The 16,030-nt window shown below is 53.3% G+C and overlaps 1 protein-coding gene across 8 annotated transcripts in view; it reads right to left on the bottom strand.

The window, feature by feature from the left end:
• SHANK2 (SH3 and multiple ankyrin repeat domains 2) overlaps nucleotides 1–16,030 on the bottom strand; it is a 550,522-nt gene that overhangs the window by 348,606 nt on the left and 185,886 nt on the right. For all 8 annotated transcript variants that reach the window (XM_065937982.1, XM_065937978.1, XM_065937980.1 and 5 more), the window contains one exon: nucleotides 2,325–2,391. In XM_065937982.1, coding sequence (XP_065794054.1) covers nucleotides 2,325–2,391 — 67 coding nt within the window. The remainder of the gene's footprint in view (nucleotides 1–2,324; nucleotides 2,392–16,030) is intronic.

The following is a 16,030-nucleotide window of genomic DNA, read 5'->3' on the forward strand; positions in this document are numbered from 1 at the left end:
ACACAGAGACAGCGACACATCCTTGGAGGAGCGACGGAACATGAGATGCTGGGCACGCAGGCTCGGCAAGGGTGGACGTCTGCCTGGGGTCACTCATCCACCCAGAGGCAGGGCGGCTCTCTGAGGCAGGGGGCACAGATCCCCGCAGAGGACTCAGCGAGACCCACTCGGGGCACGGGACAGGACCAGACCCTCCCCGCCACACATCCGGCATCCGGCCCCGCTGGTCACAAGGGCAGAGAAAAGCTGGGGTGGCCACGGGGCAAAGAGCAAACCACCGAGTTCAAACCTAGAGGTTCAGTTCACGGGCTGTGGAACCGAGATCTCAGGATGGATTTACTGTGAGCCCAAGAATGAACACAGCGAGCGACGTCTGCACCCGTGAAGGGCCCGCAGCCTCTCTGCGAGGTCTTCGGCAGAACCGACTTAAATGGCACAGTTTGCTGGTTCACAGTCAGAGATGCTGAGTCAGACGACTCGTAGGCAAGAAGTCTTCCCCCCACGCCCCTGGCCTCCCTAAGAGATGCTGGAAGGACCCGGCAGGGGAGCACAGATTTCCCGTGCTAACTGTCCCCTTTAGGACACAGCAGGAAAAGTCCCTGGCACAGGGAACAGAGAGCATGCGCTGATAGTAAACGCCACCCCACATTTTCTGGTGTCTACACAGGTGCAGCAGGAGGGCCTCCAACCCCAATCCCTGCAGCCGGAGCCACGGACATCGCACGCACCTGCCGTGATCATCCCACCTCTCGACAGGCCAAGCCCTTACAGTTTAAAGAAATCATTGATGGGAGTGGGTGAGTGGTAATTAAGATGTGTTCACCCAACAAACAGGTATTCTTCTTATAATAAGAAAATACGTTTGTAGAGAGGCGTTTACATCCCAGATAAGCAACGGGAGAGACAAGCCAGAAACCTCCCCGATCCGGGTTTTAAAGTCAGCATTTTTTTGAGTTTGTGGCTAGGGCGAGAAGGGGAGTCAATCTGTAGGGTGGGGCTGGGCGGCGGGTGGGCAGAGTCTCTAGTTTCTCCTGTCTCCCTCCCGACAGCCAGCCTGGGTAAGGAAGCCCCTTCACGCCTCCCCGGGCTCAGGGGAAATCAGGACGGTAGCCCCAAGTTTGTCACCATCGCAGGAACTCGGAGATCCTGGATCCCTGGGACCGTTAACCACCCCAGGGTCGTGGGAGGGGCTTGCACACCTCCTCCTGGTGGTCTGCCCCGCTCAACAAGAGTTCCAATTCCCTTCACGGCAACCAGTATGTTTGTACCATTCTCTCGTATTAGGGGGTGGTGGGAAGAGTTGGGAGGGCTCAGTTCATCCTCTGGAGTGCCGTGCAGACATGAACTCATCCACCTGCATAGTGTGCTTAGGGAGAGGCCGACGCGGCCTGGCAGGATGCCTGGATCTCAGAGCAATTAGGAGGTTTGGCCCTGGCTCGCGGGAGGACTCGCATCAACAGTGGGCGCTGGAGGCCCCGATGCTTGGCACAGCGGACCGGATGAGGCAAGCGAGACATCCGGCTCCGCATCCTTGTGCGATTCTCGAGGCAGCTGGGCGCCCACCAGACATTCGACATGGAAAAGACCAGACAGCCAGACGCACAGGATCGCTCACCCGCCCTGCGCCCAATCCGGGGGGAGCGATCCAGGCAACAAGACACAGAGGCCATCCAGCGACACCTCCAGGCGCCCTGAGCCCCGGGGCCCACCCCCTGGATGGGATGGCGCCATCTGGAGATCTCACCGCTGCTGGTCCAGTGGGCCTGCTCCCCGCTGCAAGTCCGCTGTAAGCCCGGGGCCGGAGGGAACAGGCCAGAGGGCTCTTCCAAGATGCAAGACTGGGCCCAGCCACCGGCAGGGCGATGGGACAGAGGAGGAGCCGCAGGGACAGTCCTCCTGGTCGGCACGAGGGGTACTGAAAAGGGGAGCGGTTATCAGCAGACAGAGCCAGGGACACAGAGGCGGGAGGGGAGGGGGACGCCCCCGGCTCTTCCTGCCTCCTTTCATCGCCGTCTCCGACTTTAAACAGAATCGCGTGTGTTACAGAATCCCCCCAGGAAACCCATCTCAATCGGTCGCAAGGCGATCTGGTTCTCCGGTTGGACGGCAAGGCCCCGCAGCCATCGCCGAAGCCCTCGCCTGACATCTAAGGGGTTCCGTACCCCGACCCCGCCACGCGTCAAGAAGATGCAGCAACAGAGACGGAGAAGATGCTCGGACTCTGTTCCTGTGAAGTTTGGCTTAAAGCAGACTCCGAACCAATCCGGCGAGGTGACCAAAAAGAGCCCCCGCGCGGTTCACTGGCAGCCAGCCAGCCCACTCACCGATGTCGGTCTCCTTGTGGTTCTTGATGTACTCGGCCAGCTCGAAGTTGCCGGCGATGATCGCCACCTGCCAGAAGAGGAAACCACGTTAAAGCGCCAAGTGCGGGACACACTGCCCGTCCTGACGGCCTAAGAGCAAAAGAAGTCCAATCAGAGCTGCTTTTGAAAAAATAGGAGATATTCCTGCTTTCCAGGTTTCCTGAGATACAGCCGATCCCCAGCACTAAGCTGAAGGTATGCAGCCTGATGCTTGGATATTATTTTGTGAAACGATGACCCCGGTGAGTTTAGTTAACGTCCATCACCCCCTATGGCTACACACGCCGTTTCTTCCCTAGGACTTCGCTGGTGGCCCAGTGGCTGAGACTCTGTGCTCCCAATGGAGGGTGACGGGGTTTGACCCCTGGTCGGGGAACTAGATCCCACGTGCTGCAACTAAAAACGATCCTCCGTGTCGCAAGGAAGATCAAAGAACCCGCGTGCTGCAACTAAGACCCAGTGCAGCCAAATAAACAATCTTTCTTCAAATGTGAACAATTTATCCAGAAGATTTTCTTTAAGAACAAACAAACAACTTTTTTCCCTTGCGATGAGAACTTGAAGGATCTACTCTTACCAACTTTCAAGTGAGGCATGTAGCAGTGCTACCGACAACCATCGTGCTGAACACGACATCCTCGGGGCTAGTCTGTCTTGTAACTGGAAGTCCAAATCGGGACCATCTTCACCCATTTCCCCAGCCCCTGCCCCGGGAACCACAAAAAACCTGATCTCTTTTTCTATGAGTTTGTTTAGACACTGCAACAAAGTGAGGTTTTACAACGTTTGTCTTTGTCTGATTTCGGGCAGCGCAGGCCCTCAAGGCCCATGCACAGAGTGGACCAGTCCGAGCTGCGGAAACAGCAGCCACCACACCCATCAGCCCGACCAGAGGCGCCTCCTCCCTCTTGGCCCCCTTCTCCGGGGCCCTGGCCATTCTTGCATCACGAGGTCGTCATTCCGCAAGAGTCTACGTGAGACAGTCCTCTGCCCAGAAGGCCACGGCGGGGTCAGGTCAAGGGACTGAGCCTGGAAACCCCCCGGAATGCATGCTGCATTCCCGCCAGTCCTGACCGGTCCCAACAGGCTCCCCAGAGGTGGGGAGAGGCATCCGTTCCGCTGACCGGTCCCCATAGCTAGAGGGATGGGGAACCTCAAAAAGCACTCACAGCTCTTCACTGGGTTTCAGTGAAGCAGAAAAAACTCCACCTGTGCACAGCTTAAACCAGAACCTATAGGCGAGGGTCCAGCTCAAGCCACACAGACACAGTGACTAAAGCAAAGAAGCCACGTGGTCCATGACGCACTGAGGCAGCCAGGCAGGCAAAGACAAAGGCCCTGGGGTGGCCCCGGGGCCCCTGGGGGGACCTGATGCAGAGCCCACATGGGCGGGGCTCTCCGCGCCCCAACGGGAAGCCCTGGGCCCGGGGGGTGGCCGTCTCCACCCTCAAATGAGCCGGGCGTTCAGACGCCAGCCTGCAGACACACATGTCAACCGTCAGTCTACTGGCAGCGGTAATGTGGGTGGGCCTTCCCCGTACTTTGGAGGCCTTCAGCGCAAACGCTGAGATTTGCTGGAGGAGGCATTCCGCCTTGAGGCTGCACCACCAGCTCCTGCCTGAGTTCCCAGCCTGCCCTTCCGACTGCAGACTTGCCAGCCCCCACAGTCTTGGGAGCCAAATTCCCGCAAGAAATTTCTTAAACATACGTGTCTCCATCCTGCCAGCTCTGTTTCCCTGGAGAAACCTGCTTGACACGGCTCCATATGGGGGCCGGGGGGCTGTGGTGCTACAGACCCCAGACCTCTGTCTTTGGAAGTGACACTGACTTCAGCTCTTGGGTATCACCTAATGCTTGGTGTCCTGCAAGGATGCCACTGACTGGGACAGCCTGGAGATGAATTCAGCCTCCTCCCGGTCTGCTAATGTCAGGGGAGTCAGGGCAGCCCCTGTCTGCACAAGCTGGGGGTCCTGAGAGTGGACAGCAAAGGTCATTTCAGCGACAGACCCTCTGGGGCCTCCTTCATAGCTCAGATGGTAAAGAATCTGCCTGCAATGTGGGAGACCAGAGTTCGATTCCTGGGTCAGGAAGATCCCCTGGAGGAGGGAATGGCAACCCACTCCAGTATTCTTGCCTGGAGAATCCCATGAACAGAGGAGCCTGTAGGGCTACAGTCCATGGGGTCGCAAAGAGTTGGACACGACTGAGTGACTCTGTCTCTCTTTCTTTCTCTCTCTCTCTCTCTCTCTCTCACACACACACACACACACACACACACACACACAGGTTCTGCAGACACAGAAGCGGATTAGAAGCACCTGGTGAATGGAGCTTCACCAGCCTCCTGAGGGTGACCATCCATCTGGGATGCAGGTTTCAGACGGTGGATCCTTGAAACACAGCAGGGGGACTTCCCTGGTGGTCCAGCGGTTAAGACTTCACCTTCTAATGTAGGGGATGTGGGTCCGACCCCTGGTTGGGCAGCTAAGACCCCACATGCCTCTCAGCCAAAAAAATCCAAAACTTAAAACAGAAACAATATTGTAACAAATTCAATAAAGACTTCAAAAACGGTCCACATCAGAAAAAAAGAAAAAAAGAACACAACAGGGACAGAGGTTAGGAACCCAAGCAGGAGGTCCCCAGAGGCCCTGAGAAGCCAGTGACTTAGTCTGCTGGCATTTATGACATGAACATAAAAGGAAGGGTCTACGGGCAACCCATGGCAGGTAACCCAACGTCATCTAGGGGACACTAGTCAGAGTCACTCCTTGGAATTCCCTGGTGGTCCAGTGGGTAGGATGCCGTGCTTTCCTTGCAAAGGCCTGGGTTCAATCCCTGGTCAGGAAACTAGGATCCCGCAAGCGGCACAGTGCATTGCAGTTAAAAAAAAAAAAAAAAAATCATCATTCCTTGTCTTCCAGCCAAACTCTCAAAGGTAAAACTCACTCCCACCCATCAGGAAGGCTATTATCAAAAGACAGAAAATAAGAAGTGTTGGTAAGGATGTGGAGAAATCGGAAGGTCTGTGTATTGCGGGGTGGGGGGGATGTAAAATGGTACAGCCGCTGTGGAAAACAGTGTTGAAGTTCCTCAAAAAAAATCCTACATAGACATTACCCAGCAGCCCTGCTTCTGGGGATTTGTACCCGGGGGATCTGAAAGCAGGAATAATGGTTAATTCTTCATGTCAACTTGACTGGGTCACAGACGACCTAGACATTTGGCCAGAAGTTACCCTGGGTGTTTCTGGATGAGATTAGCATCTGAATCAGTAGATTGAGTAAAGCAGATTGCCCTCCCAGCATGGGTGGGCCTCATCTAATCAGTTGATGGCATGCCTAGAACAGCAAAGTCAAATAAGAGGGGACTTCAGCCCACCTGTGAGCTGGGACATCTGTCTTTTCCAGCCTTCAGATTCGGAGCAACATCAGCTTTTCTTGGGTCCTGAGCCTGCCGGTTTTTGGATTGGAACTTACACCATTGGCAATGCTGGGCCTTAAGTTCACTACAACCTCAGATCTTGGACTCCTTGGCCGCATAATAAATCTGTGTGTGTGTGTGTGTGTGTGTGGTGTGTGTGCTCTGAGTGGGGTGCTGCTGTAACCCCACTGCAGTTGGAACCAGGCTGAAGGGGAAGCTGCTTTTGTTCTCATCACTGGCGAAACCGTCATCTCCTGGGCTCTGCAGCCAGGATGTGGAGGAAACCCACGCCCCCACCCCGAACGAAGCCTCCTCCTCTCGCCAAAACCAAATGTGCCTCCCGACACAGAGAGCTATTTATAGGCCCTCTGAGAGCCTGGCACATCCTCGCCAAAACTGGAAAACAGCTCCGTGCAAAGACAGTGATGGAAACTGCGGTCTCAGGCCGCCCCATTCTTTGGTCTTCCTTCTAGATGACCACGTCCCCTGCTCCAGACTCCTATGGCCAATGGGGAAGTGACTGACACCCAGAGACCCAGGAGCCTGGGATGGTGTCTGAACTCTGAGCATCCTGCAAGCATGTGGGGAGGGAAGTGGGTCCCAGGTTTAGGGGGTCAGAGGTCACAAACTCCACCTGACCAACTCCAAGGGGGTGTCCGTCATCTCTAGGCTGAAGCCCGGAGCCCGACAGGCAGTGGGCAATTGTGCAGATTCCGGACCACAGCCGCAAGGCCTTGGCAAACCCCAGGGGGCCAGGAGCCTTTGCAAACTGATGTGTTACCCGGGCGGAGAAGGCAATGGCACCCCGCTCCAGTACTCTTGCCTGGAAAATCCCATGGACGGAGGAGCCTGGTGGGCTGCAGTCCATGGGGTCGCTAAGTCGGACACGACTGAGCGACTTCACTTTCACTTTTCACTTTCATGCACCGGAGAAGGAAATGGCAACCCACTCCAGTGTTCTCGCCTGGAGAATCCCAGGGACGGCGGAGCCTGGTGGGCTGCCGTCTGTGGGGTCGCACAGAGTCGGACGTGACTGAAGCGACTTAGCAGCAGCAGCAGCGTTACCCGGGGGCTCGGGGGCCCCACACCAACCTTGGTGGGCAGCCTGGAGGGAGCGCCTGCCGGGCAGTGGAGGTGAGCGGCATCGGTCCCACCAGAAGGCCCGTCTCCAGGGGCTTCGGGCTGGGCCCCAAGCCAGAGGAAGCAGCCGGGGCACCGCCAAGGCGCCATATGGGCAGCGCCATGCTGGCAGCCCAACAGCCTCTCCAGGCTAAAGGGGGACCCCGAGCACCTGGGAGGCCTGCCCAGGCGAGGCCTGGCCTTTGCTGGACCGCCAAGGCTGGGGGTGAATCGGCCTCCCCGTCCCCTAGCCCAGGAGTAAAGGGTACGCCCTGGGCGGCGGTCAGCCTTCACGTGGGCAGCATGGTGCCGTGGGCGTGGCCACAGCCTCCCCGGGGTGGACCCCTCCAGAAAGAGACCACCGACAAGGCACACCGCCTGCCCTGTAACTGGGGATCACTGCAAGCCCAGCCCTTCTGTGACGCCTGGAGGATTAAAATCGTTCACACTGATAAATGGCGCACAACAGAGCCTGATGTTCCACAAAGAAAACCCAGGCCTGGGGGGGCTTCTCAGATGAAGTCGCCCAAACACATAAGCAGGAACTAACACCCATCTCACCCAAATTCCTCCAGGGAATGAAGACGGAGAACTCCCCAACCCCATGGATGAGACCCACACGACCCCAGTCCCAGGGGTCCAGAGGGGCGGGAGTCCTCTCTCCCGCAGAGGCTGGCATCCTGACCAAACAACAGCAAATCAATGCAGTGAATGAATGAAAGTCACTCAGTCGTGTCCAACTCTTTGCAACCCCATGGACTATATAGTCCATGGAATTCTCCAGGCCAGGATACTGGAGTGGGTACCCTTTCCCTTCTCCAGGGGATCTTCCCAACTCAGGGATCGAACCCAGATCTCCACATTGCAGACAGATTCTTTACCAGCTGAGCCACAGGGAAGTCTAAGAATATTGGAGTGGGTAGCCTATTCCTCCTCCAGTGGATCTTCCCGACACAGGAATTGAAGCAGGGTCTCCTGCATTGCAGGCGGATTCACCAACTGAACCACCGGGGAAGCCCATAAATCAATGCAGGGATCTATCTGTTCAAAGAGGAGGACCACACCACTATGCAGGCTTCTTATAGGAATAAAGGAGCCATCAGTGCCATCCATGGCACTAAAAGAAAAGGGGGAAATCTATAGGGTCATCTTTTTAAATAGCATTTATTTCTGTTTTTTAAATTATTTACTTAGTTGGCTGTGCTGGATCTTGGCTGCAGCATGCAGGATCTAGTTCCCTGACCGGGGATTGAACCCAGGCCCCCTGCACTGGGAGCACGGAACCTTAGCCACTGGATCACCAGGGAAGTCCTTCTACAGCATCATCTTGATGGCTGCAGCGACTGTTATCAATTGTTGCACTTTATCAAAAAGCATTTGATGAAACTTAATTCATGAAAAAACCTCACAGACCAGGAATAAAAGGGAATTCAACCTGCCATCACATCAACAAAGGATCTCCCTAGCTAAGAAGCCTCCGGGAAGCAAAGTGGTGGCTAAGACGCCTCCAAGGACCCTGATGTGGGCTCCCTCTGCCTCACGTGGGGGTCCAGGTGGGCGGCAGGTGTGACGGCCTCACCACGTGTCTCAGCCCTGACCTCGGCTCACACACGAGCTTCCACCAGCCCACCCAGCCTCAGTAGAGCCGACCAGCTCCCTTCCACGGCGGCCTCAGGATAGGGTTCCGTGTGGGCAAAATCTAAAGCCGTGAAGCCTCCAGAGGGCGGGCTCTGGAACGTCAGTCTGCAGCATGGCTTCCGGAATGTCCTACTGGTCAGAGCACAAAACCAGAGTCTCGGCCTGAGGGGAAATACACTCCTCCTCTCTGCGGGAGGGGCTGCACGGCCCTGCAGGCCTGCTCCTCAGTCCCCTAAAATCCCACTCTGCACTGCCGTCCCGAGAGCCCCCTGGACAGTAAGGAGATCAAACTTGTCAACCCCAAAGGAAGTCAACCCTGAATATTCACTGGAAGGACTGATGTTGAAACTGAAGCTCCGATACTTAGGCCACCTGATGCGAAGAGCCAGCTCATTGGAAAAGGCCCTGATGCTGGGCAAGATTGAGGGCAGGAGAAGAAGGGGGCGACAGAGGATGAGATGACTAGATGGCATCACCAACTCAAAGGACATGAGTCTGAGCAAAGTCCACTGCTCAGTAATGGAGGACATAGGAGGCCAGTGTGGAGCAGTCCATGGAGTCGCAGAGGCAGACATGACTTAGTGACCGAACCACAACAACATCTGCCCAGTGACCACAGCGTGGGCACATTCCCCGGTCCCAGGGGGTGGTTTGGTTTGTCCTTTTGCACCGGACACCGGTGGGAGTCCCCAAGGTCACACAGGCATTCAGGATCTGCTTCGGGGCTCCAGAGTCTACACGCCAAGGTGCCACACACGGTGCTGGAATCAGGGCCCTGGCATCCGTGAGTTATCACCCAGGGAGGCTACAGACCAGCACCAGAACTGCCCCCCTCACAGAAGAGGTGCTGAGCCCCAAGGTGGGTGCTGAGAATTCACATTTATGGGGAAAAACCCATCTTCAACGTTCAGAAGTTTGTGGCCTGATAGTCAACACGGGAGGTGAGACAATGATCCAACTGGTCTACCTTGATTTTAGCTTCTCAGCTGCCAGCTGTGGTGACTCCAAGCTAGGGAGAAACCTGCCAGGCTCCATCTGGGGAGGGACTGCGACTGCGACGCCAACTCCTCTGACGCAGAAGAGACCCTCGATGCAGGATCATCCAGTCTTCAGCTGTATAACATATTCATGATTGTCAAGGGAAAAACAGACTTGAAAGGCATCTGAAGAGAGGTGTAAAAGTCTACCACATACATACAGATTCCTTCCTATGGACCCAGAGCATCGCCCTTCTCCCAGATGGATCTGCCAATAAAATGCAAATTTCTTCTTTGAAGTAGCAATGGCTGTGAAGGACACCGTCTGCTCCCAGGAATTTTGATAAAAAGCAAACAGTTCTTCAATGTTTGGGGAAAAAAAAACAGCCTTCAAGAGAGCAGCTCCCGTTGGGACCAGCAGGTGGGTCCCATGAACCCACTGGGTACGTGTGTTTTTTCCTATTTGGCCCCTCAGTCCCTGACTCATGGGGCAGAATGAATGAGACCACTGTGTGTGGGAATCTGAGACTTGGGGGATTGCAGATGTTCCTAGAGTGGCCTCTGCCATGCTGTAATAAAGATGTCCACGGTGATCAAGCTAATGGAACAGCAATGAAAACGGCTCACGTCGACTCAACACACACACTCGCCCGAGCTTCCCAATGCAGGATCTTATTTCATCCTCATGTCTGGGAAGGAGGGCTGCTTGGTCTCCTATTTCCCAGCTGAAGGGACAGGCTCTAAGAGCTCCAGGAAGTCAGACATGTACCTGTCATGAAGGTGGACCTCATCGTCCGACCCCAAAGACCTGGGGTGTAGCCCAGTGCTCCGTACACAGCCTCGCATGGCCTTCATCCCGGAAAGTTCTCCTGCACCGGGGCTTAGCCATCTCACATGAAACTTCCTCTCACTTGAAAAGAGGTCCGGGAGAGATGAATAATGAGATCTGATTCAGAAGCAGAAAGTCAGCACCATTTTCCGCAGGCCGGCAACTGAAGAAAGGATTAACAGTTGAGGCCACCAGACACCCATGAATCAATCGGCTGGGCCATCAGAGCCAAGCCCCACAGATAGGGCGGCGAAAGCAACAGGCATTCCTGCCTCCAGGCCTGGAGGCTGGAATCCCAGACCCAGGGTAGGGCAGGGCTGGTCCCTCCTGAGGCCTCTCTCCTGGGCGTGTAGACAGCCATCTTCTCCCCGTGTCCTCAGAGGGTCATCCCTCTGGGTGGGTCTGAGTCCTGACCTCCCCTTATGAGGACTGAAGTCTCACAGGAGTCCCAGGTGGCGCTAGTGGTAAAGAACCCGCCTGCCAATGCAGGAGATGTAAGAGACATGGGTTGAACCCCGGACACATGCGTTCCCCCGGTAAACACTCGGATTGGAGGTGTCAGGGGCACACACGGCTACAGAATCTCCTCTATGTGGTCTGTGTTTAGGATGCAGATGGTGGGGCTGCGGGCGACTGCCACGGATGAAATGCAGGAGCAGAAACTGCGTCCTCTGTCTCACTTTTACACAAAGCTTTTGTCTCCCCCACCCCCAAAACTACCTTAAGAAAATTCTCAAACACGCCTAAGAAGCTGAAGGAATCCAGCAAAGAGAATCTGTACACCGTGTAACACAGTTAGGTTACATGAAGGCTTCGTGTTGCCTGGTGTGGCGAGTGTACCCGCACCTGTGTGCACGCAGTGGCTTTCTGACTAACTCACTGCGATGCTTCTTCTTCTAAACGATCCCAGCATCTTCACAAAGGACCTCCTCCTACACATACGGTCACGATCAGAAAATCGGCATTCATTTCAGATCATCCGCTCGTGACCGCTTCGCACCCAGAGTTCTCCAAGGGCCTCTTTCCCCACAATTTTCAAATTGTTTTCATTTAGGTTGAACTGCACACAGCAAAATGCTCAGAAGGCACGTATATAATCTGATGAATGCATGGGGGTTCCCAAGTGGTGCTAGTGGTAAAGAATCTGTCTTCCAGTGCAGGAGACAAGAGATTTGGGTTCAGTCTCGGGTCAGGAAGATCCCCTGGAGGAGGAAATGGCAACCCACTCCAGTATTCTTGCCTGCGAAAACCCATGGACAGAGGAGCCCAACGGGGTCCATGGGGTCGCAAAGTGTCACACATGCCCGAGTAACTGAGCGTGTGCGTGCACACACACACAGACACACACACAATCATCACTCCCGTCAAGAAATAGAGCATTCTAGATGACCTGGAGATTAGCTCATTAAGTGAGGTAAGTCAGAAAAAACAGTATCATATGGTATTGCTTATACATGCAATCTAAAAAATGATACAAATGAATTTATTTGCATTCTCACAGAGAACAGACTTATGGCTGATAAAGAGGAAAAGGGGGGAGGGATAAATTAGGAGCTTGGGACTAACACACACATGACCGTGTGTAAAACAGATGAACAGTAAGGCACTACATATAGCACAGGGAACTCTGCTCAATGGTCTGTAATAACCTAGAGGAAAAGAAGCTGAAAAAGAACGGCTAGAAGCATTTGTATATGAAACACTTTGCTGTTCCCCTGAAACTAACACAACATTGTAAGCCAACTAGATTCCAATATAAAATAAAAATGAGTTTAAAAAAGAAATAAAGCATTTCCTTCACCCCATTCTAGTCAATTTCGTCCCTCTCCCTCACCAACCGAGAGAACAGGTGACCACACGTTGCGCATGTCTGTGTGACGGATGCCACACGCGTGAACTCACATGTTACCCACCCTTCATGCTCTGTGCTTTGTTTTCTGTACTCAGCACACCGTTCACAAGCCTCACTCAACCTGTTGGGTACCGCAGCTTTGGTTCTCTCGGTTCACAACCTCCCGAGGAGGATGATGGCTGGGGACGGGGGCGGTGCAGCGTGGACTTCACAAGAAATTGCCGTCCTTCCAAAGTGGGGGTGCCGTTCTGGGCCCCCATCGGCATCACACGAGAGCTCTGGTTACCCCACGTTCTCACCAACACTTGGTGTCACCCATCTTTTTCATTTTGGCTATTTCAGCGCTTTCAAGTTATATTTTTCAGTTATATTTAGTCCTCCTCCTTTTATAAACCTCACCATTGCTACCTTTAAAATAAAATGAACTCATGGTATTTGTCTTTCTCTTTCTGACCGACTTCACTTAGTAAGAAATGCTGGGCTGGAGGAAGCACAAGCTTGAATCAAGATTGCCGGGAGAAATATCAATAACCTCAGATATGCAGGTGACACCACCCTTATAGCAGAAAGCAAAGAGGAACTAAAGAGTCTCTTGATGAAAGTGAAAGAGGAGAGTGAAAAAGTTGGCTTATAGCTAAACATTCAGAAAACTAAGATCAAGGCATCCGGTCTCATCACTTCATGGCAGATAGATGGGGAAACAGTGGAAACAGTGTTGACTTTATTTTTCTGGGCTTCAAAATCACTGCAGATGGTGACTGCAGCCTTGAAATTAAAAGACACTTACTCCTTGGAAGGAAAGCTATGACCAACCTAGACAGCATATTCAAAAGCAGAGACAATACTTTGTCAACAAAGGTCTGTCTAGTCAAGGCTATGGTTTTTCCAGTGGTCATGCGTGGATGTGAGAGTTGGACTATAAAGAAAGCTGAGCACCAAAGAATTGATGCTTTTGGACTGTGGTGTTGGAGAAGACTCTTGAGAGTCCCTTGGACTGCAAGGAGATCCAACCGGTCCATCCTGAAGGAGATCAGTCCTGGGCGTTCATTGGAAGAACTGACGCTGAAGTTGAAACTCCAACACTTTGGCCACCTGATGCGAAGAGTTGGCTCATTTGAAAAGACCCTGATGCTGGGAAAGACTGAGGGCAGGAGGAGAAGGGGACGACAGAGGATGAGATGGTTGGATGGCATCATCGACTCAATGGACATGAGTTTGGGTAGACTCCAGGAGTTGGTGAGGCCTGGTGGTTCATGGGGTCGCAAACAGTCGGACACGCCTGAGCGACTGAACTGAACTGAACTGAGTGAGGTGCTCTCTAGTTGCGTCCGTCTGCTGTGAATGGCACTGCTTCGTTCTCGTTTATGGCTGAGCGGTAAATCCGGCACAAACGAACGCATCTATGAGACAGAAGCGGACCACAGACTCGCGGCTGCCAAGGGAGGGGCTGGAAGAGGGACGCCTGGGGGTGGGGTTAGCGGATGCAGTGTCTGCAGGATGGGCAAACATCAAGGTCCTACGCACAGCACAGGAGACCGCGGTAAACATCCCATGACAAGCCATAACGGCAAGGAAAACAAACGTAGAAAAGAAGGTCTGTATGTGTCGGAGTTACTGTGCTGCGCGGGAGAGGCCGGCACGACATTGTAAAGCAACTGTACTTCAATAAAAGTAAAAAGAACGCTCCATTTCCCCAGATGTTTGAAAAGATGATGATTCCAAGACTCAGACCGAGAACTGAGAAACTCAGCCTCACTTAAGCCACTGCGAATAAAACAGTCCCTGCAGCTTCCACGGGGCCAGGGAGCGTGAGAAAAGAAAAGCCACCGCTACTTCCCCAGAAACATCGCTTCTTCCCCGCACTCCAGTAACAAGGGGGAGGACAGTGGTAGCAGGGATCAGCTTGTGAAGCTGGCGATAAAACTTCCAAGTTGACCTCATAAACACACGCAGAATGTTTCGTTTTATTCAGGGATGTGAAGAAAGTTTAACAAACACATTACAAAAGCTGACAGTCGTGCCTGTGTGGTAACAGAAGGCTGCAAGGAAGGTGAGCTGCTTTGGTCTTCAGGAGAAATTTTACTGGCTCACCGTCGACAAGAAACAACCAAGGAAACATGTTCACTAAAACTGCCGGCACGAGTCTCAGCGGGGAGAGGCTGAGCTCTGAACGGAAGTGCTCCCATCGAAGCCTGAAGATCTTCGGTGGAATCTGCCCTGTGTCTTCAGCCTCCCAGCAGCTGTGGTCTCATCACACACCTTCAAAGGCAAGATCCAGGTTCCGACCACGGGCTGCCCCACGTCTCCAGCGGAGACATGAAAAAGGAAGCAAAACCCTCACATCCTGTCCTCCTCTTCCCCTCCCTCAACTCCTCCCAGCGTGTTTACAGACACATTCAGCCTAGGTCACGTCCTTTAGACAAAAAAGCCATCAGCTTACAATGGATCCCACTGCTCCAAGAGAAACATTACATAAAGAGCACTTTCTTCCCTCTGTTCTCACACGCATCCCATACAACAGCTCCTATTATTAAAACGTGGACCACTCAGGGGAGGATACACCGAATACCCAGAGGACTCTACCTGCTAAATGCATGGGATGGATGTGAATTAAATTCAACACGATTAAATAACAGAAAATTGCATTTAAATACCTTTAGGAATAAAACAAGACAGCAATAAAACATGAGACGTTGACTGCATTAGGAAAAATCTGGGGGTGGTGGTTTCGATTCTTTGCAAACAGCAGGTAAAGTCTGGAAGGAAGAAAAACACAGAGGACGCAGCCAGAAGGGAGGAAAGGGGGAAAGATGGCAAAGAAGAAAGGGGCGGTTTTCCTAAAGAAGTCGTGTTTCAAACCACGAAAAAGAGAAGCTGAGGACGCAGATGTTCCCACACTGGGGCCTGGGGTCTAAAAGAGATGATTCTGTCTTTGGACGTTGGCGCATTTTAAGACGTGCCCCAGAACTCACACTGAAATATAACCCCTAAGGGCCTTCTGCCAGGAAGAAAGAAGTGGACACACAGGGCCCTGCCGTAACTGCTGGCTGGCCCAGTCAGAGCAGCCCTTGCCCCTCGCAACACACCGCTTGGTTTAACTGTACCAGCATCTAAGTCACAGGTTCCCAACTTCCAGGATCTGATGCCTGATGATGTGAGGTGGAGCTTATACAACGATAACAGAAACCAAGTGCACAATCTAATGTGCTTGAATCACCCCAAAACCACCCACACGCCCCCTGTCTGGGGAGAAATCGTCTTCCACGCAACTGGCCCCTGGTGCCGAAAAGGCTGGGGACCGCTGCTAAGTGCTCAGGTGATGCTCACTCTGCTTTAGGGGAAGCAGCTGACATCGGATGCTACCGTTAGAGCAGCCACGTGAGGATCTTGCTCAGTCGCTCAGTCGTGTCTGACTCTTCGCGACCCCGTGGACTGCAGCGCATCAGGCTTCCCTGTCCTTCACTGTCTCCTGAGTTTGCTCAGATTCACGTCCATCCTGTCAGTGATGCCACCCAAGCGTCTCATCCTCTGCTGTCCCCCTGCTCCTCCTGCCTTCAATCTTTTCCAGCATCAGGGTCTTTTCCAGTGAGTCAGTTATTCGCGTCAGGTAGTCAAAGTATTGGAGCTTCAGTTTCAGCATCAGTCCTTCCAATGAATATTCAGTGTTGATTTGCTTTAGGATGGACTGGTTTGATCTCCTTGCAGTCCAAGGGACTCTCAAGAGTCTTCTCCAGCACCACAGTTCAAAAGCAGAGGGTTTACTGCTTTTCAATTAATGTGCTTTGTGATTTAGCATATTTACACGGGTGCAGCTGCCCTGGAGAAGGGA

This window comes from Muntiacus reevesi, chromosome 5 (assembly GCF_963930625.1).
Source record: "Muntiacus reevesi chromosome 5, mMunRee1.1, whole genome shotgun sequence".
NCBI classification, from domain to species: domain Eukaryota; kingdom Metazoa; phylum Chordata; class Mammalia; order Artiodactyla; family Cervidae; genus Muntiacus; species Muntiacus reevesi.